At 38.0% G+C, this 26940-nt stretch overlaps 1 protein-coding gene across 2 annotated transcripts; it reads left to right on the plus strand.

The window, feature by feature from the left end:
- The first annotated feature begins 627 nt into the window (after window positions 1-627).
- On the plus strand, window positions 628-26920 carry mamdc2a (MAM domain containing 2a). Of its 2 annotated transcripts, none has more exons than XM_079814383.1 (14): window positions 628-786; window positions 986-1102; window positions 9178-9428; window positions 10090-10174; window positions 12805-12942; window positions 13137-13393; window positions 15041-15134; window positions 17986-18132; window positions 18380-18645; window positions 21925-22021; window positions 23422-23577; window positions 23673-23926; window positions 24130-24214; window positions 26006-26774. In XM_079814383.1, exons 1-14 carry the CDS (start codon window positions 756-758, stop codon window positions 26065-26067), a joined length of 2040 nt encoding a protein of 679 aa, XP_079670509.1. In that variant the 5' UTR covers window positions 628-755; the 3' UTR covers window positions 26068-26774. The 2 variants fall into 2 exon arrangements, with proteins under 2 accessions (XP_079670509.1, XP_079670508.1); XM_079814382.1 differs by having other exon boundaries at window positions 639-786; window positions 983-1102; window positions 26006-26920.
- Window positions 26921-26940: the final 20 nt, after the last annotated feature.

A 26940-nucleotide genomic window follows, 5' to 3' on the forward strand; every position in this document is an offset into this window, starting at 1 on the left:
CAAATTCCCCAGATCTCAATCCAATCGAGCATCTGTGAGATGTGCTGAACAAACAAGTGGAGGCCACACCTTGCAACTTACAGGACTTTAAAGGATCTGCTGCTAACATCTTGGTGCCAGATACCACAGCACACCTTTATGGGTCTAGTGGAGTCCATGCCTCGACGGGTCAGGGCTGTTTTGGCAGCAAAAGGGGGACCAATAAACACTGTTTATGCAATATCTAACCAAATTTGTCAAAATATTACTTAAATATTTCAAAACTATGTGCCTTATTCACTGACTATGCTGTTTGTTGGAATTGGCATAAGAAAAGCTAAGTCTTCAGTTAAATGACCCGTTAACAGATCCTAATATCACTAACATTTACTAAGTAAACCATGCAATTTTATTCAGTTATTAAATATGCAATTCAAACGGCACTGTTGTTTAACACAATTTAATGATCTCTTCACTATACAGCCTATACTAGGCCTACTATGCGTAATTTAAGGTCTGTGATGAGCAAGAATTTGATAATTTCTGCATTCGTTTACACAGCGGCAAACTCCTTACCTAAAGGAGATCCATTCCCTGTTCTGAAATAGAAACCTCAACAACCACTCCCTCCTCCCACTGTCTGTTCAGCACTGCCAGAGTCAAAGCATGGAGTGAATGCTGCGGTCGCAGTGCACTGTGTGCTCACGCTGGCGTACGCAATCTGCGTTAGTGGACCTTCACTCTTCCACTCTAGCAGCATCCCTGCAACTTTTGCCATGACTTTGCTTCACTTTTCAACCCTTCTGGGTAAGTCATCACTTTTCCTAATGGAAAAACGGTCATTGTTTGTTTGCATGATGCTTCACTGGATTTGTGCAAGTTTTGTTGCATCAACGTGGACTTGTTAGTTGCTGAATTGCACGTTTATCTCCGCTAATAAAGCGAGTTAATTCTCGTTAAGATGTTATAGTTTAGTGTTTATCCGATGTTATGTCATTCTCAGCAGTCGCTCTTCTTACGCGGGCTCAGACGCAGCTTTTGCGCGGCTCCTGCAGTTTCGACGCGGACAGCTGCGGCTACACGTCTGATCCCGCTTATGCTGCCTGGACCATCAACGAGGAAGGTATGAGAAGGGTCCAAGGGGTGTAGCTACTGGTTTGCAAATTATTCTTTTTCTGCCCTAAAAGTGTCTGGTCATCAGCTTGTAGACATCTCAAACTTAAGATGTTTCCAAAATCATTAGGCTTCATGCCACACACACAGGTTCACTATCTTTGTGGGGACTCTCCATAGATATAATGGTTTTTATATTGTACTAACTGTATATTCCATCCCCTTACAAACCCTACCTACCCCTAAACCTGCCCTTCACAGAAAACTTTCTGTATTTTTACATTTAAAAAACAAAACAATACAAAATATTATAAAAATTACTTATAAGCTTATTTCCTCATGGGGACCTCAATTTAGGACTCCACGGTGACAGGAGTCCACATGAGTCAGTGTGCATTCAGGTTGAAGTCCCCACCAGGATAGAAAAACATGAACACACACACACACACACACACACACACACACACACACACACACACACACACACACACACACACACACACACACACACACACACACACACACACTCACTCACTCACTCACTCACTCACTCACTCACTCACTCACTCACTCACTCACTCACTCACACACAACTATCGAACACTAGGTGGCACTATAATATGTAGCCTACGTTTGCTTTTTATGCTCCATTCCATGTTGTAGTCTCGAGATGGCAATAACACTTGATGCTCCATTCGGAACATCCTTGGACTGGAAATTATGCACTTTGATGGCAACACTGGTTGTGTCTGAAAACCTATGCATCTGACTTGCCTCGCTGCCTTATAGGCAATGACTTTGCAAATAGCATTTGCGTACAAAAGTATCTCACAAAACAGCGTAATGGCAGCGTAATGGTTTAATCTACACTCTAAAAAAAAAGTCTCGTAATCATAGGGGAACCTTTTTTAGTGCTATATAGCACCAATTTTGGTGCTTCAGTGGTTCTTCAGAGGTGCTATATAGCACCTTAGTCAAAGAACCGGTGAAGAACCTCTGAAGAACCGGTGAAGAACCTCTGAAGAACCGCTGAAGAACCACTGAAGCACCAAAAATGGTGCTATATAGCACTAAAAAAGGTTCCCCTATGATTACGAGCCAAGAACTATTTTTGGTGCCATATAGAACCTTTTTTTTTTTTAGAGTGTACGACAAAATAAAGAGAGCTTTAGTGATAGGCTAACGAAGCAAATATTTAATTACTACAATACTAATTTCTCGCTAGAAATGACATCGGAAGTGAAAAAACGTTGGTCAAAAACTTTTCACACACAAACTTTACACACAAATTTACCACCAACCGCAACCAAATGACAACTTAATTTTTCTAGCTCACCTGTCACAGAATATAACGCACAGGATTGTGGGATATCAAAGGCAGTGAAGGATACATCTATGCTGCCTTCGGAAATTGATCAGATGAAGTTATCTCAGGAGACAGGAAGTGCATCTAATATTGGATTCGGACGTGCCTTGATGCCTTCCTTCCTACCTTGTAATACGTCTTCCGAAGGCAGTATTTTTAAGTTTTCAGATGCAGCCAATATCCTAAATGAATCTGCAGCAGTCAGGTGGTACAGCAGTCATATGGTAAAAGTAGGCGCTATCAGAAAATTCCCATCTTACAAGCTGTATTTATGAGCTCTACGTGCAATCCGTCGAGTTTCCATACAACTATTGATACCCATTTTGAAAATGCGCGTATCCTGAATAGAAACGCTTGACATGCGAATAAACTCTCAGAATTAACATAGACATTTAATGTACTAGATGCCGATTGAGTATCTTGAGTTTTGTACGCTTTCCTGTAGCTCAAACAGTAGAGCATGGTGCTAGCAACGCCAAGGTCATGGGTTCGATTCCCAGGGAAAGCAAGAACTGATAAAATGTTAAATGTGTACCTTGCATGCAATGTAAGTTGCTTTGGATAAAAGCGTCTGCCAAATACATAAATGTAAATGTTTTAAGGTACGGATACACCAAACCGACGGCAAAGAACTAGCGCTGATGAAAGCTGACTGTGTTGTTGTCTCGCGTCGCCGAAAAAAAACAGCACCTGAACACACTACAGGCGACTGTCATCTAGCACACGCATTCTGCGCCTGTGTGTGAAGGAGATAACTGTCTATTTAAGCAGATATTTTCATCTATATTTGTCATTAAAAAAGACTGCAGGTATACAAACCATTAACAAAGCAGTGCTTGCTTACCATTTTGAATATAAATCACGCTGATCACATTCTTTATTCCACTCCGCTCATGTTATTATGAAAATATTTGCGCAGTGTTGCTCAGGTAAGATGACGTAAAATTATTACAGCCTTCTGTCTGTTCAGTTTTGATTTACTTGCTCAACAATTTACATCACAGATGCAGATTCTACATGTGGAATTGGCCCAAAAAAATCAGATAGCGTCCGACTAGAGGCAACAGTGTGATAACACAGTAAAAATTAAATCGGTCAGCGCTTAAAAACAGCCTGGCGTTGCCCGACGACCGACCGTCGCCTTGGTGTGTCCCTGGCTTTAGTTCAAATGGCATTAAGGTGATGGAAACAGTTTATTCGCATAATGATGACGTGTTGTGACCATTTGTGCATGTAAAACACTATGAGATTATGCATTAGGCCCAACAAAAAGTTGGCACACAATTCTTCCAACATAGCCCTTGACATCCTTACGGAATTCAAAAGTTTAGGATTTTACACCGGCGTATAAGCACAGCAGTCGTTTGAGCCTTCATGTGAGATACTTAATCAATTCTTCTCCATCTCCGAGCAGCATTTAATAAAAAGAGGTACCCTCAAGATATAATGCGCCTAACATAGTGGAAATGCACACATTCACATTTTCTTTAGTCGAATATTCGGAAAATAGCATACAAAATGCAAGCATATGAAACTTGGCACACATTGTTCCATGCGTTTTGAAGCTGTAAATCAATTAAACAGTCTGGCATCACCCATTTTGACTAATTGACCTTCTGACCACCACAGACAACAAGACATTCTGAGGATGCATGATGCCAGTTTGTTTTAAAATCTTTATCTCTTCATGAGCACTGGTTATGGGTACTTGATTCCATGCGCACCCTGTATACTTTGTTATAACTGGTTAAGGAATTGTGAATGTTTTGAAATGCAATATAAAAAGTGCTGCCCTACTTTCTTCAGTGTTTAAGGCTTAATGGTTGCACATCTGCACTTCATTTAGTGAGCCTGCTCTACATGACAGGGCATTATCTACTCTCTGTTCATCAGAACTAAGGACTTCCATAGATTGTTAATCGGCCTTTATGATGCACACTGGCCAGAGATGTTTCACAGATCATGCAGGCTATAACTCTTCTCAGTCCACCAAGAGACACATGTTGCAGGAAACCTTTTTTATCTTGTTTGTTACTTCTCTTTGTATTAACTTTAATATTATTATACTTTAAGCTCAACGAGCACTTACCGTAACTGTCTGGGCTATGTTCTAAAAATAAGCTTTGTTATCACTGTTTCTGTCCTCTGCCGAAAACTATGATGGCTGGTGAACAACTGGATGGGCTCAGCTGTTGAGGGGAAAACAGAGGAGATGCTTTAGAATGACTGTTGACCGAAGTATGATGAAAGAAGTGTAATCCAGTGAACGTACCCTGGGCAGTTGTCTGGTTGACAACTGTCTCCTGCCTGTGGAGTGAGTTTTTCCCCACAGGTCAATAAAACAAGACTGGGCAGCAAATGTGTGTCTCTGTTTGGTTTCCTAGACAACACTGACTTTGCAGTGGAAACACAGCAGAGACAGACTTCTTAGATTTAGGAAAATGAAAGAACTTTACTAAACTTTTAATGAATGAATTCAGACGATGATCTACTTGCCAAATACATTTTCTGTTGTTTTATAAAAAAAGATGTATGCCTTGGTTAATGTGTATCAATGTGCCCACCCTTTGCTATGATTATATCATAGAAAATCATGCCATTTAGAGTATTTATCATATTTATATATTAAAAATCCATGCAGGCAAAAAACTAGAAAACATTTCCAGAAGGAGACAGAAATGATGAGAAAGAACTGAATCTGGTGATCTGCTAACCTTGTTTCTCCAGCAGCTGTAGAAATCATTTAGGCATTTGAAGAGGCACAGCAGACATTCAAAGAGTTCATATAAACATTTAACCCTTTTTATGAAGAATCAGACTGAGGTGGGCTACTTCCAGCCAGATCTCCTTCACACTTATTGAATAACAGCTGCTGCAATGAGTTTTGAGTGTTCTGGAGGATTGCATGTTATCCTTTATTTGTTTCTTCTCTAAATGCTGAGAAAAAAAACCCTCCAAACATTTCATGCAGAATAATTTCCCCACTACTTGCTATAGAAATGCTATCTCTGGATATTTTTATGGATAATATTTTCGTTTTTAAGCGAACACTAGGTTAATCCCAAAGTATATATATATATTTTTTTTTTTATGTGAACACTATATGCATACAGTGTGCGTGATTTCATCATCAATATGCTTGAATTAAGATGCCAACATGGGCTCGGGCCAAATTTCGTTGTATGCAAATACAATGACAATAAATTATTTCAATTCAATTCAATTTCAATACAGTAGAAAAAGAAACAGGAGATGGAACAACACCAATATGTGCCCGTGTTGACAAGCACTTTTGTGAGGGGGTTAAGAGATCATTTCTGGAGAGAAATGGCACAGACTGTGGACAAAGATGAAACTTTCTAGTGCTGCACGCTATCAAATTGGGTACTTTGAAAAAAGTTTGTGTCAGAAATTAATTATACTCTGTGCTGTATACAGTGTGCGTGACGTAATTTCATCATCATAGTATGCACATACTCTACACATGCAGCCAGATTTTTCTAAACACGGTTAGTTTGTATGCTCAGCTTGCATGTGCGCCTTGAATTTTTATGCACTAGTTTGTCTACAAGGTGGCCACACTGGCCCAAACCCCCAACAAATGCTGCGTTCATGCCATGTTACTGTAAATAAAGTTCCGTTCAGATCTCTCTCGCGCTACTTTGATGTCTAAAGCCCCGGACGTGTCTCGTGCACAGTCGTGTCCACACAGTTTTCAAAGTATACTCAACCGCAGATGGATGGCTGAGTTCGACACATGCACAGTAATTTTTTTTATACTCTACCAGACATCGGAGGGCAGCACTGAGTCGTGTCATCAACAGGACATTTGCTAGGCAGGATCGAAGAAGAAATGTAGTGGATCAACCATTGCAACACAGTTCAGAAGAAACAACAACGCACAAACTTCGCACAAACGTTTGTCAAGTTCGCTGTCCATTGTGTTTTCCTCCTGTTTCAAGCGTGTTTTTTTTTAAATCGCTCTTTCCTTTCTTCTTCTTTGACGACTGCACACTGTAAAAAGCCGCAATTTTCTGAGTACCATGTGGCCACTGTACCACCTGACCACTGCAGATTTAAGGTGTGTTCGACTTTAAGTGGCGCTGTGCAGACCATTCAGTGTTTTGCCCACAGTATACTTCAGCCGTCCGCGTCCACGCACCGTCCACATGGCATTATTTTTTTGTCATCAGGAGGGTTTTGCAGATGTCCCGCACACCCCGCTGTTGTACGCGCACCGTTCGCACAGCCTCTAAAATTGGGCAGCATGCGGGTTGTGCACGTACAACAGTGTAAGAAAGACAGAAGAGTCCACTAGGTGGCAATACACACTGTACTGTGCACAGTCGTCAAAGAAGAAGAAAGGAAAGCCATTCAAAAATAACACGCTTGAAACAGGAGGAAAAAACTACAATGGACAGCGAACTTGACGAACGTTTGTGCAAAGTTTGCGCTTACTTTTTTTTTGTTGCAAAAGGCGTATTATAAAACAGGATTTCACTTTTTAACAGCTTATTAAAATTTCCGTCTCTGCCGCACTGAAATTAAAAGCACGCCGTTGTTTCTCCATTTTGATTTTAGGTTTACCTCAGAAGCAGTTTGCGCATTGTTGGTTGCTTGGTAACAGACCTGACAGTTGATTACCGAACTCGATAGAGCGGTTTACGATTTCCTAACTACAGATAAGATGAGATTTTGTAAGATAGGATAAGAATCCTAAATCAAGTTAATATTTGCTTCTGTAATACGAAATGGTGAAAAATCCTAAATTAACTTATCATATCTTAAGTTAAAGGCTTAGTTCACCCAAAAATGAAAATTCTATCATTAATTGCTTACCCTCATGTCGTTCGACACCCGTAAGACCTCATCTTCGGAACACAAATGAAGATATTTTAGTTGAAATCCGATGGCTCAGAAAGGCCCTTTACACTCTCAAGACCCATAAAAGGTACTAAAGACGTCGTTACAAAGTCCATCTCACTACAGTGGTTCTACAATAATTTTATGAATCGACGAGAATAGTTTTTGTGCGCAAAAAACCCCTAAATAACGACTTATATAGTGATGACCGATTTCAAAACACTGCATCATGAAGCTTCGAAGCGTTATGAATCAGTGAGTCGATTCAGCGGTTTGGATTACGCGATCCGAATCATGAATCGACTCGCTGATTCATAACGCTTCGAAGCTTCATGATGCAGTGTTTTGAAATCGGTCATCACTATATAAGTAGTTTTTTTGCGCACAAAAACTATTCTCGTCGATTCATAAAATGATTGTAGAACCACTGTAGTGTGATGGACTTTGTAATGACGTCTTTAGTATCTTTTATGGGTCTTGAGAGTGTAAACGGCATTGTGCCAATGGGGGCCTTTCTGAGCCATCGGATTTCAACTAAAATATCTTCATTTGTGTTCCGAAGATGAACGGAGGTCTTACGGGTGTCGAACGACATGAGGGTAAGTAATTAATGACAGAATTTTCCTTTTTGGGTGAACTAATCCTTTAAGACCTAAAATAGATTGTTTCTGTAATTCGCCACCTTGTTCTCTATTTTGTTGATTAGTTTGATGTTATTTTTGACGTAGCTTGTGTTATTTAAACCCTGAGTTTGTTCAGTTCATTGTCCGTTCTCGTCTAGATTATGTGGGTTGTTCTGTTCCATGTGTTTTGGAATTCTAAGATGCGTTATTTTGAGTTTGTTTTCATTAAACGTTCACTGCTTGCAATTAAATCCAGCCTTTTATTTTTTGTGTTTGCACCCAGCACTGAAAATGCTGACTTTGTGACTATGTTTATACAATGACGGCACGTTGTTAAGACTGTACTTTTTTGGTCTATTGTGAATTCATTGTGTTTCCACAAGATGAGGACTAATTTCAATGGACCTTACAAAAGACATGACTTCAGTATTTTAAACACCTACCTCAGAAGCTGATGTCATGGCCACCAGAGAAGTGGGATATTAACGATTGGTATTTGTTCATGGACTAAATATATGAGATCCCAAAAGAGGGCCAAACCAAAGTGTAGAAAATGAGTATGTTTTTGCAAGAGGTCATGAAGAGAGAAGAAAAAAAGGGATTGTTTTCATCTGGCACCTGGAATTAATCACCATGAGAACATCTGGAGCTATCAGAGATCACTGAAGCTAACGGCAGCAAACACACTTTTACATCATGTCGGGGTTTGATGCATATTAAACAAGAGGAAATTGGATACGTTCACAACGTATATGATTACTTTACTTCTGACAGCTGATATTTCTTCTTTAATAAACTGTTTAAATGTGAGCGTAACCTATTTCTGTGCTCTAAACAGTCGTTTTGTTAAAGTTAGAAGATTAAATGGACTGTTAAATTAACATTTGAGTCTCCCATGAGTCTTCATTTGCTGTGATTGAGTGCACTTCATTTTGGAGAACCTGATACAGATCACACCTGTTTTTTGACAGTTTAAAATGGTGAAACAGTCGCCCATTCCTTTTAAGAGGTTGCTGTTCATTACTGATGACCCTGTGCTGTGAGACCCTGGATCATTAGATTGATTTGGCTTTAGTTCATCCAGAGTTATATCCTCCAATGAAAATAACGGAACGGAATGTAAACTGAATGTTACATTTTTGAAGTGTTTCTATTCTGTTCTTAGACTTGGACACATGCATTTCTGCACAAATGTTCTCACCGGTATTGAAATTATGACTCTGATTCTTTCAGGTCGCTTTATCACAGCAGATTCATCATCTTTAGGTGAGAAAGAAAAGTATGTCCTGGTCAGCCCAGAGCTGGAGCTCAGAGACTGGAGCTGTGTGCGGTTGGTCTATCAGATCTCAGGCTCAGGTTCTCTTCAACTGCACTTACGACCCGAGGGCGAGAACTTTGACTACATGTTATGGACGGCGGAGAAATCCTCAGACAGTTGGCTCATTGCCAGCGTGGACCTCCGTAATATGTCTGGGGCTTACCAGGTATCTGCCTGACAGGGCACAGTCTCTTCTGTGTTTTAATGCAAAGTAAGGAAACAAGAGGGTTGTGTAAGTGATATAATGTAGTCAAGACTATTCATAGTTTGCTAGAGGACCATTAGCGTAAAAGAGGGTTTGAGTGGAGCTGAGTGAATAAAAGAGCCCTTTGTAAATACTACAGTGGATACGCCTCTCCCTTGATCAGACAAGCACTTGTACTATTTTACTACACTAATAGTAATTCTGTATTTCTGGGAATTGCATTTGGAAAGATAGACTGAGCGTAATAATTGCCCTTTATAAACAAAGGAATAGAAATTGACTTTGTTTAATAACAAGTGTTATGAATTATGACTGGAAAGAAAGTGAATCTATTATGCTAGTTTTTACTTCAGATGAGATATAAACCTTCTGATGTTATATTTACTCTAAAATTAGACTGTGTGTAAAACTGAAGCTGTGTTTAATTTATGATTTAGAATCACCGAAAGAGAGTGAAGAGATTGTGCCCTGTCATAATGAGTTAGATAAAGATTGTTTTATAGGCTTTGGGTAGTAAAATAAACTGTTGTTGACAGTTGAATCATCATCAGTCAATGCATATTTAACTGTTACAGCCCAAATTGTTTGATTTCTCTTTGTTTTTTTACTTTTTGACATTTAGCTATTATTTGAGGCTAAACCCAGCAGAGGAATGGGAAATAGCGTTGCTGTTTTTGAAATACACATTATCCCTGGATATTGTATAGGTAAGTCTTCAGATTTTATACTCTTAACCAGTACAATGGATCACAGCATCCCTGATGCTTTAAAAAGCTAACTTTGTGCAGGAACATCATGTTATGCTAATAAAGTGGTTTAAAGTTTTTTTTTTGAGACATCCAAATTTGAAAGTAGAAAAACGTTTCCACCCCCCCCCACCCTTAGTGTAATTTGATCTGATCTAATAATTAACAATACTCACAACCAGGGCTTGATATTAACACCCGCCAACCCACCTAATGCGGGTGCATTTCAGCAGTGGCTTGTAACGCAGTCACTCCTACTAGCCGCTTTGGTGGGTTGAATTTTATATATATCTTAAAAATTTATTTTTCAATTGTAGTCTTTTAAAAAGGCATCTGAAATGATGCAATAATAATGAAATGCTGAAACATATCGATGTTGAAATACTAGTTTTATACAAAATAGATACAAGATACCACACTCACTCTCTCATCTCCTCTGCAACAAGTCGACACACAAACCCGCCTCCTCTCACTCACTTTGTGAGTATATTGTCGGTGTTACAGGACTTGAATTTCGGCGTGAGATTGTGCATATTGCGCATAATTTTACTCGCTCCCGCAGATTTTGTGCTCTCACTCAAAATGCATGCACATAAAGCCATTTTGAGTTAGTTTCTGCTGCCTTATTGCAATTAAAGGTGCACTGTGTACATTTTAGTGGCATCTAGTGGTGAGGTTGCGAATTGCAACCACCCACCACTCACCCCTCCCTTTGGACCACATAGAGAAGCTACGGTGGCCGACACAGGACAAAGATGTTGTCGTCTGAGACAGCTTAGAGTAGATAAAGCTCGGTAGAGCAGTCATTCTAAGGTAATACAAATATTATGGTTCATTATGTAAGGTCTTTATACACCACTGAAAACATAGCTATGTATATTGTATTGCATTTCCGTCAATAGATCCTCATAAATATTACACACTGCACCTTTAAACAGTCACACACAAAATAATGTCAAAATGCCGGTCTTAGTTGGTGGGTATTCAGTAAACACAGTTATGTTTTAAGAGAACGTAAACAGAGTTGAGAAAGAAAATGCATGTGTAATGGATCCATGCATCAGGTCTTAAAGTGACATCAGCCTAATATACCTGCTGCCAAATTATGAGATATTAAAAAGATCTAGCCTATATAGTGTCAAAATTGTGACCAGTGAAAATGCTGAGTGGCTACTAACAACCAGCCACAGTGGCTGATGAGGAAAAAAGTTAATGGCAAGCCCTGCTTACAACTGAAACCAAAGCAGAAGCATACAATTATTACAATTATGTTAAATATTTTTAATTGAAAAACTGCTGTAACATTAATTTTCTGAATTTAGTTCCAGCTTTATATATTGAGTAACATTAATGAATAACAACAACAACAACAACACAAAAGATTTAACTTTTGTAGGGTGATTGTAGCTGTAAACTAAAAAAACATATAAAAGTACCATCCATAGCAGCCCATAACATTTATATGCTACATTCCAAGTCTTCTGATTTCATTTGATTGCATTGTGTAAAAAAAAAAAGAATGAAATTGTCTTAAAAAATACATCTGAAAATAAGACACACAAACCTCATTGGTTAAAGGGTTAGTTCACCCAAAAATGAAAATTCTGTCATTAATTACTCACCCTCATGTCGTTCGACACCCGTAAGACCTCCGTTCATATTCGGAACACAAATGAAGATATTTTAGTTGAAAGCTGATGGCTGAGAAAGGCTTCACACAGGCCTCCATTGGCATTCAGTACATTGACACTTCCAAGATCCATGAAAGGCACTTAAAACGTCGTTACAAAGTCTATCTCACCACAGTGGCTCTACAATAATCATACAATGCGATGACAATAGTTTTTGTGCGCAAAAAAAAATCAAAATAACACCTTTATCCAACTTGTTCTCGACTTCCGTGTATGCCTCCACGACGCATGCGCGAGAATATGACGTAGCGCCGGTGTTCGGCTATCCATGAAATACACACTTAAGCCCCATTTTGAGCACTACGCCGAGACCTAAAGCACGATCAATGTAGAATCCAACAGCTTAGACACGCGCGTCTTCCTCTGCTCGTAAACAAATCGCTTCTGGGTCATATGTCCGAACGCCGGATCTGCGTCATATTCTCGCGCATGCGTCGTGGAGGCATACACGGAAGTCGAGAACAAGTTGGATAAAGGTGTTATTTTGATTTTTTTTTGCGCACAAAAACTATTGTCGTCGCATCGTAAGATTATTGTAGAGCCACTGTGGTGAGATAGACTTTGTAACGACGTTTTAAGTGCCTTTCATGGATCTTGGAAGTGTCAATGTACTGAATGCCAATGGAGGCCTGATTGAAGCCTTTCTCAGCCATCAGCTTTCAACTAAAATATCTCCATTTGTGTTCCGAATATGAACGGAGGACTTACGGGTGTCCAACGACATGAGGGTGAGTAATTAATGACAGAATTTTCATTTTTGGGTGAACTAACCCTTTAACAGGGTAGATTTGAATGTACCTTGCTCTAACACCACTCTTGACTCTTTGAGAACCACTGTGCAAATGCAGTTACACGTTCCTGTTCCTTTTTCAAAAACCATCTGTTTTTGGTCTGTTTTAGAGTGCAACTTTGAGGAGCATCACTTGTGTGGCTACAGTAATCAGTGGAATCCCAATGTGAACTGGTATGTGGGGGGGAGTTTGGCCCGGGATCCTCAGTCAAACCTCCCAGATGACCACACCATGAACAATGAGAGAGGTAATACAGACTGACAGAATAGCTTCATACTGCACAATAGGTCAAGAGGTGGAATGAATCATACCAGGCTCACCAACAAGACCATAGCTTTTCTCAACCCACAATTCTCTTGGTTTGGAACTTGCTTACTCTCCTACACTGAGGAATGTGCTTTGTGAATCCATCCTTTGTTTAATTTTTCCACTCTGAACTAGGTCATTACATGTATGTGGACTCGGTTTATGCTAAAAGTTTCCAGGAGGTGGCCAAGTTGGTGTCGCCAATGACTACCACTTCAATGGCAGGATGCTTGTCCTTTTACTATCAAAGGGACCAAGCCATTGGGAATTTCTTCTCAGTCTTCACTAAGGACCAGTTGGGCCACTATGAAGAGATATGGAGACCTGATGTGTATGCAACTTCAAACTGGAAGTTAGTTCAAGTGGATATTAAAGCACCACATCCTTTAGAGGTCAGTGACGTTTTTATGTATCACTGAATTGTTCAATTTTGAGAGACAGTATGATGACATTAGAGAGGCCAACAAAAATAAACTATACAGAGAAATTGTCAAAAATGCATGCATTTTAGGTCAAGAAAATCGGGAAATAAAAAAATCATTTGAAACAAATCTGCTGGCTCCCAATTTTCTGTTAATTCAATCAAATGAAACAAAACAGGTGAATCCAAGAGACCTTTTCTTCACATCATTTTACTCATCTTCTGCACTACAGGTCACAGTAAATGCATACATACATTTGCTGTGACCTGGAGTGCAGAACATGAGCAAAAAGAAGGTCTCTTGGACTTGTCCCCGGCTAAATTCACATGCTGACACTATCCATATGTAAGCTTTTGTTTAGAATAGATGGTATGTCTACTTAATATATATTACAAGTTTCAACTACCCGAAATATACCAAAGCCATTTGCAAATACACTTTCATGGCTTAAGAGCTGTAGTTCCCACATGTATACTCAAGAACACTATCCTAACAAGACTAGCACCTATTTATAAAAGGGGCCTTCTTTTATTGCACGGTTAACATATATAAGACGTTGTGCAGACTTATGTCATACTATAGATGGCAAGTTTAAGTCAAACAATTATGAATTAATGTTCTATGAAGGGTTCTTTACACCCTCTATATAAATATATTTTGAACTCCAGTAGATGAATGGCTAACACTTTTGCAATCATTTTCAATAATAGGATTAGCAAATATTAGTTAATGTACATTCAGTTAGTAACGAATGTCACTAACTTAGACTAATATACACTATCGTTTAAAAAATATTTTGCTGAATTTTCAGCAGCCAGTACTCCAGTCTTCAGTATCACATGGTCCTTCAGAATGATTGTTTTGAATGTTCTTGCTATTTATTTTTAAAGAATATTGAAAAAAAGCTACTGCTTTGAACAATAATAGCAAACAAAAAAATTCAAAGCAATAATTCTGAAGGGCCTTGTGGTCTTTACCGCCCAATTTAATGCGTACTTGCAGCATACATTTTTGCCACAAAACAGCAAAAAACTCACAGACTATATCGTTCAAAAGTTTGGGGTCAGTATGTATTTTAAAGATATATATTTTCTGTAACCAAATCAAGTATAGATAGTTTTGCTGAAAACTGCTTTGATTATGAACTGTAAAAATGGTTAGAGATACCTTTGGTAATTTCCAAATATAGTTCAAAGTGTGATCTATTTAAAACCATACATAACGTCATCTCTGTACTGGGGAGAAAAGAGTGTTTATTTTGCATCTGTAGGAATAGTATAAACATGAAGTGAAGAGCTAGCGCTGTGGCTGCCATGTTTGAGTGTGAGCAGCCAGCTCTGGGAGACAATGTAAATAATGAGAGTGGGAGTGTGTGTGCAGTCTGGAGATTCTCTCCAGGAGATGAGTTCACCGTCTGAAGTGTTATTAAGGCTAATGCACCATTCTTTGTACCTTTTAGTGTTTTTGAATTACTTTTACACTGAGTTACAAACTAAATCCATTTAAAACTTTTTTTCCGTTTTAATTCAGAGTTAATCATTTTGGGGACTGTTGTTCCCTTCATGTTTGGCACTTCATTTGTCTAATTTAGATTGATTGGTGTATTTGGTTTACTAGGTGGTGTTTGAGGTGGCGTTCAACAGTGCCCGTGGTGGATATGTTGCTCTGGATGACATTTCTTTCTCCTCAGAGTTTTGCCACACCGAGACAGGTCAGTGTGGTTCTGTTGCATAATAAGCACTAACATGCCTTATGCAACTGTGGATAATCCCAAGCATCACAATACAGCTGTTTACAGAGCTCGAAACCACTAGCAAGTTTTATGGTTTCATTTCAACAGTCACTGTAACCTTGTAAACATATGATACCCCTTTTGTAGACATGTCTTTTTGATTGGAATTCTGTAGACACTTAAAGGTACATTAAGCGATTTCTGAGAAACACTGCTGATATTTGAAATCCACACCCAAACAAACAGATCCCTACCGAAAAGAAACACATCCCTCCCTTCATTGCTCTGCCCCCAAAATAACCAACATGCTATGCAATTCAGGCAATGACCAAGTATTGTTGAATCAGCCTTGATTCAACAGCAGACATAAGCATGATTTATTAATGGCAGTGAAGCGTGGTAACTGACAGGTCACATAATAATGACAACATGGCGAATGTAATACATCCAGATTATATTCATACTACACACATTCAGAAGATACTTTTTAGCGGTTGTGAAGTAATTACTTATTCAAAATAAGTACCTACTCAAGAGAGTTTCGGACGCAGCCTACAAATGTCCCACTTGCTCACCCTTACTCCTCCCTCAACTATGTACAAACACAATTTTTTTTTCAGCACACACAGAACAGACACAAATATACACAAAATAGTTTGTTTGGGTGTTGATTTCAGTTTTCAAACAACATTTCTCAGAAACCGCTTACTGCACCTTTAATACTTAGGGTACAACTGGGCTAAAGCCTCATGGTAAAAGACCTTTTTGATTATCGAATGACAACAAGAACGGCACTGAAGTCATTCTTAAGAAAATAAGATAAGTTCGAAGTTTTGCCTACCGGATACGGCGAAAGTCTATCAACTAACGTTAGCTCGGCTTCACCTTCTTCTTCGCTCTGGTTGGTTGTGGCGCTCATGTCGCTATCCAATTGTGTGCAGAGGGAATTTGAAAGACAACCGTTTATCCCGCCCCTCGGATTGAACCCTGTAAATGGTGAGTTTCCAGACCCAACATCTTGATGTGGGTCTGGCTTGTCAGGCTAGGATAATTCATTTGAATTCATACAATCTCATTTGTACGGTTTATATGATCTGTGTACACCCTACTGACGGTTATGTTAAGGGGTGGACCTTCATACTTTAAAAAAAAAAAGTATGTTTTGGTTCGATTCACATTGAATGAACCTTTATTGCCCCGAGGGGAATTTGTCTTGCACTCAGTGGAGCCACATTGAACATTTAAGCACAAACAACAATAAATAACAATAGATAAATAGTAAAAGAAAAGACACAACAAACATCTAACCACATTGAGGACGTAAAGAATACAGAACATTGACATCAACAACAACAAGATCAACACAGTAATGACAGCGCATCAGTCCAGTAGCTAAAAATGCATAAAATTAAATAAATAATAAATGGTAAAAGGTGCACATTTAAAATATCTATGTGCCTGAGCTTGATTTGTTCAGTAACTGTATGCTCCTTGGCACAAAAGATATAATGGCACGTTTGGTTTTAGTCCGGGGCATTCTGAATCTACGTCCAGAGGGCAGGGGGGAAAACTCTGAAAAAAGTGGGTGGGATGGATCATCCAGTATCCTCAGGGCCAGATTGAGGGTATACTGTTCAGTTATGTTTTTTATTTCGGATCCAGTGATTTTCCTGCCCATCTTAGTCACCCTGTCCAGCATGTTTCTGTTTTGGACAGAAAGAGCACCCCCCCCAGCACTGGATGGCGAAAGTCACCACACTCTGAATAAAAGTTAAATAAAACAATGTCAGAGTTGTGGTGTCTGCATTAAAACTGCGCAATTTCCTTAAAAAATGAAGCCTTTGCTGTGCTTTTGAGTATTGTGCCAATGTGTTAGAAGACCAGGTGAGTTTGTGATCAATAATAGTGCCTAGATACTTATACTCCTCCACTGTCTCAATGACTGTCCCATGAATAGTTATAGGTTGCAATGGAGGGGGCCTTTTCTTTTACATTGTACAAATTCACACGAAATCGCCAACTCAAAATAGTTACACTTCCCTGTGAAATCAGGCCAACATTTTTTGATTTATGTAGCTAATGAGAACCTATGCAATTGTTATATACTGTATATTGTGAGATAAAAAAAAAAAACGTATTTATGATTTTCAGTGAATCAATAATTTGTCAGTATTTGTTGAATAAGTGAAAGGATGGAATTTAAAGGGATATTTCACCCAAAAATGGAAATTCTGTCATCATTTAGTCACGCTCACGTTGTTCCAAACCTGTATAAATGTCTGTCTTCTACTGAACACAAAGGAAGATATTTGGACAAAGTAGATCTCGGCAGCCAATGACTACCATAGTGGGGGAAAAACACTGCTGCTGAGATCTGCTTGGATACAAACATTCTTCCAAATATCTTCCTTTGTGTTCAGCAGAAGAACTTTAGGGTTGTAAATGTTGACAGAATTTTCATTTTTTGGGTGAACTAAGGTAAAAAGTCCCCTTGAATAAAGCTACCTATATTAAAAACAAATGTCTTACTTTTACAAAAATGATGTTACTCCAACAATATTCAATGACAAGAAATATATTTTTCCACCATCATATACTTTTGGATAGAAACAAGTCCCGTTTTTTTCAGAGGGGCCTTCAGCTTTGTACCCTACAGCCTAAAACAGCCCACAAGTGGCTGTTTAAAAGGGAATTTTCTTCTTGTTGCCCTGTTATGTAGCAACCACATCGACTTTCCATTTAGTCAGCAGTTTACATACATTTAACAGAAAGTCTGTGCATGTGGGAGATGTTCATGATGTGAATTTGTTTCATGTGACTCATGTTTCAGAGCCAGCATTTGACCCCTCTGTTGCACACTGTGACTTTGAGGAGGGCCTGTGTCAGTATTATCAGGAACAGAACGGAGGTTCAGTGTGGAACAGGGTCTCTGTGAAACCAAATGTTTACCGCATCGGTGATCACACCACTGGCACTGGTGAGACTGTGATTTTCATCAAATCACCAAATTTGTAACATAAAAAATATGTACTAGCTTAATCAGTAATGCTTTGTGGTTAAAATCACACTTTTAGACTCTATTCATACAGTTGTTTTAATGGGTTTACTTCTATTTCATGCATATTTAGTTTTACTTTATCAGTACTCATAATAAATAACTATTAATATGATCAAAGACGATCATATGACTATTTTTTTTTTAAATGTATTTATCTCTTCCACAGGGTCTTTTCTGCTGACCAACACTCGTTATACCTCTCGTCCAGGGTATGTGGGTCGTCTTTTTGGGCCGTCCCTGCCAGGGAACCATAAATACTGCCTCAGGTTCTACTATGCCTTGCATGGCTTCATGAAATTAGATAATGCTCTGGCTCTCTATATCTATGATGAAAACAACATAGCTCAGGAGAAAATCTGGACCGTGTCTGAGAGGTCTAGAGATGTTTGGACAGAGGTGGAAGTCACCTACTTAAAGCCCATGTCTACTAAGGTAAGTGTAAAACGAATGGATTTTTGGTAAATATGTGTTTCTTCAAGACTGGGTTCTGTTGATGAACATGACTGCTGTTAATTTTATATACGGTATATACCTCAGTTAAAAATGTTGGGGTCAGTAAGATTTAAAAAAAAGAAAGAATACTTTTATCCTGCAAGGATGCATTAAATTAGTAAATAAGTGACAGTAAAGGCATTTATAATGTTACAAAAGATTTCTACTTCAATAAGCACAACTGTTTTCAACATCGATAATAATGTTTCTTGAACATCAAATCAGCATATTAAAATGATTTCTGAAGGATCATGCGACACTGAGGACTGGAGTAATGATGCTGAAAATTCAGCTTTGCTATAACACAAATAAATTAATTGTAATATGTATATACAGTATTTAAATAGAAAATAGTTTATTTACATTTTTTCATAATATTTTACAATATAGCCGTTTTATTGTATTTTTGACTTATTTAAAAATATTTAAAAATTAAGAAACAAATTTTTGGAGAGTTGTGTAAATGAAGTTATTATGAACAGCATGAAGGGTTAAGTGTTCTTCAGATTAGAGGTGATAGAAGGACGTTGTCCTGAATGATAAGTACAAATTCAGTTTTAATACTTTTTTATTTTAGTAAAGCATTTTCTTGTCACTTCAAAATGATAAGCCCTAACAAATCTTGTCCTGCACTTTGGGTCACCCCGTTTGTGAATTCCTGTTATAATCTCAGGGATCTCAGTTCTGATTACTGAAGAGCAAGACTCTTTTGAATGGAGTGTCTGTCTACAGGCAAACCACATCAAAACCCCATTATTAGAGCTTCCATTTGTGGAATACTTTGCTTCCTCAAAATGTCAAAGCCATTTAAGAGAAAAACCACAGAAAAATCAAAGAGTTTTAAATTGAGTTCTATAAATGTTAAATAAAAATAACGTTGCTTATGATGTCTATAACTATTCAAGTACCTTTTAAAGGTACACTATGTATCCTTAGGCCCTCTAGCGGTTAAAAAAAACGAAACTGCATGCATTTTGCAGAAGAACATTGTTTTGGTCGTGCTTCGGCTCTGTGTGACTGTGTGGATGAATATGGAGATCCTACTGTTCACAAAACATTCAGTCCAAACATTCCAGGATTTTTCTCCACTCCATTGACTTCCATGGCAAACAAAATGTTGAAGGTCCAAATCAAAGCAGCTTGAAGCCCATCGAAGTCTAATACCCATTTATAGACACGGTACTTCCTTGAAAATGAATCCCAGCACAGCGCTACAACAACCATAATGAAATGACCCTTCACAACAGATAATGCTTTAACTCTTTTAGAGAACTACACATGGCAATTTATATGTTCAATAAAAAGCGTCGCTTTTACATTTGAAAGTGCACCTGTTTTGCTATTAAAGCAAAAGGTTCTTAATTAATTTTTGGAGGTCTCCTATAACAGATTTATGCACATCAAAGAATTGAGAATTCACATCATTTTCTCATAATATACATTCAACATCACCACATTTTTCAATGATTCTCAAATGACTCTTCTGATCTCTAAATCCCTCCTTTCCATGAGCCTACTCTGCTCCGATTGGCCAGATGGCCCAGTCTGTTGTGATTGGTCTACTGCTTACAGCACCAAACAAAACGCCCCATTGCCATGACTGAACCTCAGCTCCAGAGGCTTCCTAAAGCTCAGCGATTGTACACACTGTGAAGACAGTAACAATGACATCGATTTTACCATATCAATCCGAGCGCGAGTCTGATGATGAAACATTGGAATAAATAGTTATTCAATCAGAACCTCCATCGCAAGGACGACTTGAGCAGGATGTTTCTCAGTGATACACTACTCAGTTTGAGGTACATTATGAGATGTTGCAGCTGTAATTCCTCACCTTCAGCATTAACAAGAGTATGTCCATCAACAAGCCAATGTGTATATTTCTAATTTATTGCAGTGCACATGTGGGAACTGTATCATTAACTGTATCAATAACAGTACAAATGTTAACCTGAGCACTAACTTGAATGACGGATGTAACATTAAAGTTTGTAAAACAAATTTTGCCTTTATCATTACTCAAAGTAGTAAGAACAGATAATCTGCATTAATGGACACTGTTTAGGGAATAGTGGCCCACACTTGACTAGCAGAAGTATTTCAGCTTAGGCATAAACCTACACAATATAAAACACAAAACTACGAATTTTGAACACCCGGTAAAAAATATATATACATCAACAATTAATCATACTTACAGGTTGTGATTCTGAGGAGCAAGTTGGTCCAAATAAAGTGTGTACTGACCCATCTTTAATAGATAAGCGTTTTGTAAATCCTATTTAGACCTCAGAGATTTGAGAAGAAATCTTCAAAATGTTAAACTGCTGTTGTATCGCTGTGGTAATTTTTAACTACTGCCTCTTTACATCCTCATCCTTTGGAAGTGTTTACAAAGAGAATTTGCTTTTGCAGGGCAGAAAACAGCATCTTCACGACATGTACACAACACAAACCAGCTACAGCGTTTGAGGGTCAAAGTAGACTAGTAGGCGGTTCAGAGTCGATTCTTTCTTTGGGGCAACAATACCTTTATTTATCGTGCACTTTCAGCTTCACACCTTTGCAGATCATTTACATTCACAAACAGCTACTGTACATTAAACACTGCATGAAAGGTAATATTCGAAAAAGCAAAATGGGGCACTTTAAAATCCCTCAGTTCTTGTCATCTCAGAAAAGCCATGTCAATGTTGATTCTCGTTTTATTACGAGCTCTGTCACATTCTCTTTTTGCCAACAGACTCTATACTGTTTTTTTTGTAACAGGTGATTCCCAGAGGTTCGAGATTTAGCTGCTCCCCATCAACTTTTCTCCCTCGTTGAGACAACACACAATACACACGTCACACAATACACACGTCACAGTAGCCGGAGCTGCTTTTCTCTATTTACGGATATGACGAGAGTCACACACATGCGAATGACATATTTCCCACAAACACCATCCTGATAGGACTAAAATATAAAAACGTATGTTTACCATAGTGAATCATGGCAAGACAAAAACAGATTTTGGAAGAAGGATTGATGATTGACTCATTATTTAAATGTTGTTAATTTTGAACAAAATAAAAGTTAAAAATTGTACCTTTAATAAATATTTAATTAGTAAAATGATGTGCTATATTACATAAATATAGAACTACTCAACAATGATCTCTCTATTTTAGCTTCATTTGTCATCATGGAACTTTTTTTTAACTTGCCTTTAAGGTAGCATTTGTCAGCATCTGCAGAAACTTCTGGGACTGTGGACTTGTGTCTCTCGATGACATCTCAGTGACCCTTGGAGACTGTCGAGTTAATACAGGTACTTCTACCCTTTAAACTGTGGCAAAAGCCCTATTCGGATGGTAATTGTCTTACATGGTGTAAGTTAATTCCAGCTTTTTTTCCTCACACCATCCACAAGAAATTTCAAAAACCATCCACAATAATATTTACAAACGTCACTCTGAGAATAAATTACCATCTGAATAGTGCTAAGGAGTTGTGGTCAAACATCCTCACAAACATTAATTTATTATGTACATATTTCCACATGCTCACTGGAGAACAACTAAAGATATAATGAATGCTTTTCCGTTCATATATATATATATATATATAATAAGCATGAAGTAAAAGTTTTGCTTGGATAGATATTGGTTCTTCCTTTTAATAATAAAATTGACTCATGAGGGATCATCCAATACTGTCCCCATATGTAGAATTGTCCAAACGATAACATGGGGCCAGTTGTTCAACACATTTAATCTGGATCAAAATGATCTGGATTTGGAAATCCCATGTTTTGCTATCCAGGTAATACTTTTGTGCTGGTTTTTCAAAGAAAAATTGGATTGGAACCCCCTGATCTAGATACACACCTTTTCAGATGACCAAATCTGGATTACTAGTGCTCTACGGAGCCCCTAAAGGGACATGGTGATCTTTTTTTTACTTTGACTGTAGGCTACTAAAAGGGTTAAAAGGTATCCTAATGTCTACTTCTAATGTATTACTTTAACAATTAGCCTAACTAATCAAGAGCAAAATAAAACAATATGTGTTTGTGTTTTATATGATACAAATATTGTATTTTTTGACCAGTTTTAAAGTTTTACTACATTTTCTTCCTGGAATCTCTACCCCCTGTTGGGATCAGGATAATCCTGGTTTTTTTTTTGGATCAAAGTTATCCAAATCCTAATGACAAGTTTTGAACAACACAAACTGAAGGTTTGATCCAGATTAAAACTAGGATTGGATTCTGTGATCTAATCTGATTTCAGATTCCTTCTTTCCCTTTTGAACAACCCTTCAAGATCTGATCCAATCTGATAACCAAAATCCGATCAGCTTACCTTTGAACAACTGGCCCCTCGTGTTTGACCCATGACTTGTAAAAGATTTAAGAAGCTGATTGTTCTATTAAAGGGTAAACTCTATTACTTACAGGTTGCTTGGCAGAAGTTACTTGTCAGTTTTAAACAATGTGGCTTAGGAAATGGGCAAGGCCCTCATCTAAGGTTTTTAAATATTCTGTTTATAGGCATATATTCCATGGCAATGGAGAACATCTGCCCTCACAAACATAGACATTAAATGGGCAGTGCCGGCTGCGGTGAATAGAAATAGACAAGCTTTTAACCATTTCACTCATGTATAATGTAATATGGCTGAACTTCACTATCCTCAAACAGGTCACCATTTTTGTTCTCATTTTAGGACCCTTAAATCCACCTCCTGGACACTGTAACTTTGAAACTGGGGACTGCGGCTACACCCAGAAAAAGAAAACTAAGAAAGGACATTGGTTGCGGATCAGAGGACAGACACCCACATCTTACACAGGACCCAAGGGGGACCACACCTTAGGGGTAGGTGAGTCAGATTTATGCTTCAGCATGAAATGCTTTATTAACACTGCTGCTGTCATGAGACAGTGCACACTAAGTCTTTCCTGCTCTGACTTCAAGGCTACTTCATGTACATTGAGGCGTCTCACATGTTACCCAAGCAGTCAGCCCAACTGATGTCCACTGAGCTGAGGGGTTCAACCGGCCCTCAGTGTATGATCTTCTTCTACCACATGTATGGCTCAGGCACTGGCACCCTGAGCGTCCTGCTGCATAAGGGGGACAAGGAGAGATTGCTTTGGACAAGACAAGGAGAACAAAGTGTGTCCTGGATGAAAGCCACAGTGGATTACGAGTGTTACACAAGGCATTGGGTTAGAGACACACTCTTACTCCCTTTCTTGTTGGAAAATGTCTTTGAAAAACATCTTTTATAATGTCCATATCAGAGCAATTTGATCACTGAGAAGATGGTTCTTGATGTGCCGGGAAACTGATGGAGTGTCACTTTGAAGATCACTGTGTTACATTTTTTGCATGAGAAATGTGTCCCTAATGTGTCCCTAATTGTTTGCAGATTATATTTGAAGCCATTAGAGGATCCTCAGTAAGGAGCGACATTGCAATCGATGATATTGTGTTTAAAAAGGGACCTTGCAAAGGTGAGTGAACAGAACAATTTTGTACCAAAACGACAATACGTTTTTTAAATCTATTTTTCAAAGTAAAACTTTATTTAAATGGCTACCATGTCATAAAAAGGTCAAATTATCTGATATTTTAGGAGTTATTGTTCTTGACACAGTCACGAGAGGGTCCTCTCGATGATGTAATTTCCTGTTGTACATTTTTCTGCATATTTCTTGGAGCACATGTAGTAATAATAATAATATAGTAAAAGATTACCAAACTATTTCAATATTTTCAAGAATTTCATTCTTTTAAATTAAAAATAAATGAAATTAAAGGCATTTTATGTAAGATTTTTAGATCAAAATATCCAAAAAACACTAGAATAATGTTATATATTTGTTGACTTGTGTACTTTCATTATCCTAAAAGTTTCCAGCAATGATCAAATACAGAAAAATCTGCCATTTTAACCAGGACACGGACCGTGTCCGTGTGTCACTTGTCTGTAGAAACCATGGAAACACCAAAGACGCTTTAATATATTAGGTATTTTATTAGACAGGTGAGCAACTGTTTGGATACATTTATCAACAGAAAGCTGATCATTGTTATATATCAACACGGTTAGTCTTATTGTTTAAATCGCTTGTTTAAGTGATTTACCACGAGTACCATGTTTTTACCATGCCTCAGAGACAACACTATTTTGTTTAAATGAACAAAAACGTACATACTGTGCCATTAAATGAAATGAGGCATTTATACTACTGTACACCCAAACCGCTTTACAGTCATATCTCTCCTCAACCACAATTTTTTCTTTATTAAAGGTGCAGTGTGTGAATTTTAGCAGCATCTAGTGGTGAGGTTGTGAATTGCAATCACACAACGCTCACCCCTCCCTTTCAAAGCACATAGAGAAGCTACAGGGGCAGACACAGGACAAAAATGTCGTCGTCGGAGAGAGCAGAGAGTGACTCGCGCTCGGCAGAGAAGTTTGTCCGTTTAGGGCTACTGTAGAAACATGACTATTCAAAATGACGATTTCACTTTAAGGGGACCCGCAGTGTATGTATGTAAAAATGGCTCAATCTAAAGTAATACAAACTTAACGGTACATTATGTAAGGTCTTTATACACCACTGAAAACATAGTTATGTATATTATTTTGCATTTCTGTCAATAGATCCTCATAAATACTACACACTGCACCTTTAAGATATCAGGACAGTTGTATTACCCCCCCAAAAAAAGATCAAGATGAAATGTAATAAAATATTGGAGACATGCTCATCATAAAAGTGGTTTATTCAGGTCATTGTGTGTGTGAACTGCATTTTTAGGTCTTTTATATTTTTGTATATTATTAAGGATTTTATATTTTTGATTAGATTAATAGATATGATTAAAAAAAATTAGTGTCACATCATTGCCACCCAATTTTATTCTCTAAAAGGTAATTCATATGAATGGTTGGTTACAAAAATGTCTTCTTGTGTGCTGTAGTTTGTGAATTCAACTACATACCTGAAGGTTGAAAAGGAAGTGTCAGTGATTCATGCTTCGCCTCATCCTCTGATTTCTTTTATTTGATGTATTGCAGTAGGTTGTGTGAGGTCAGTTGACTGCACTGCAGTAACAGCAGGTGTTTTTTTTAGTGCAGTTCTCATTGGAGTTTGTCTATGGATGGATCACATACTGTTACTGTAGTTATCTGATTCTGTTTACTGAGGCAGCAGTGATATGGGACCTTGCAATTACAATTATATTGTACATATTATGGTTATATTGTTAAACTCTCTCTTTCTCTCCTTCTCTAGATCCTGGAGACAGCATCCCATACTCTGGCTTCTCTGAAAATTTTAATGAAATTGAGTACTAAGCGAGGCCCAGGCTGATATATTTTCATTTGTGTGTCACTGGGGACAGGGAGACTGGGAGAGAGAAAAGAACATTTGTTACCTAGACTCAACAGTGTTCTGCAGATTCTGGCCATGCATGACTACATGGAAAGACACACGTTTCATTGTTCCTTATTATGTATGATGTGTCTATAGGTCTTGATATAGCCTGCTATTTTTTGAGCATTGAGTCAGCTTAGGGACTGTCTTATTTGTGTATTTGTGTATTGTGTTTAGAGAATATCAGAAAATACTTTTTAAGTTTTGTAATGCGTTGACATTGCTTAGCGGCATGCTGCTAGGTAGCATTTTTTTAGTTTCTGTTTGCTGAGTTGAATGTTTTCTTGTTTGTTTTTACACTGATCAGTGTCCAGAGTAAAATCTTGTTTGGACTAATGACAAAGTTCAGGTCATGGGTTGTATACAGTACATTCTCACTCACGATTTTACATTTATTAAACAACTTTTTAAAAATGAAAATGTCAGCTCTTATTCCCTTCAGAATTGTTAACTCTCATGCAATCTCTCATCAAGGCTTCTAGAAATACAAGAGAAGCTGTCTTCTTTTTTTATTGTATTTTTATTTATTATGATTTATTTAACTAAATTTAAGTTTTGTGACTTTTTTCTCTTATTATTCACTGCCATCTAGTGGAATAAGTGTTATGGAACATAAAAAACCTGTTTGAAAGTTTTTTTTTATTTTTTATTATGGGAAAATACAATGAACTCGAAGCAATGCTACTAAATATTTTTTTCTGACCTATATACAGAGATTTCGTGTTTGCGTTCCGAACAGTTTTATGTTCACATCAAATAAAAGATTTCCACCACAGATCTCACAATACTACATT

Source organism: Gobio gobio (assembly GCF_949357685.1).
Source record: "Gobio gobio genome assembly, chromosome: 4".
NCBI lineage: Eukaryota > Metazoa > Chordata > Actinopteri > Cypriniformes > Gobionidae > Gobio > Gobio gobio.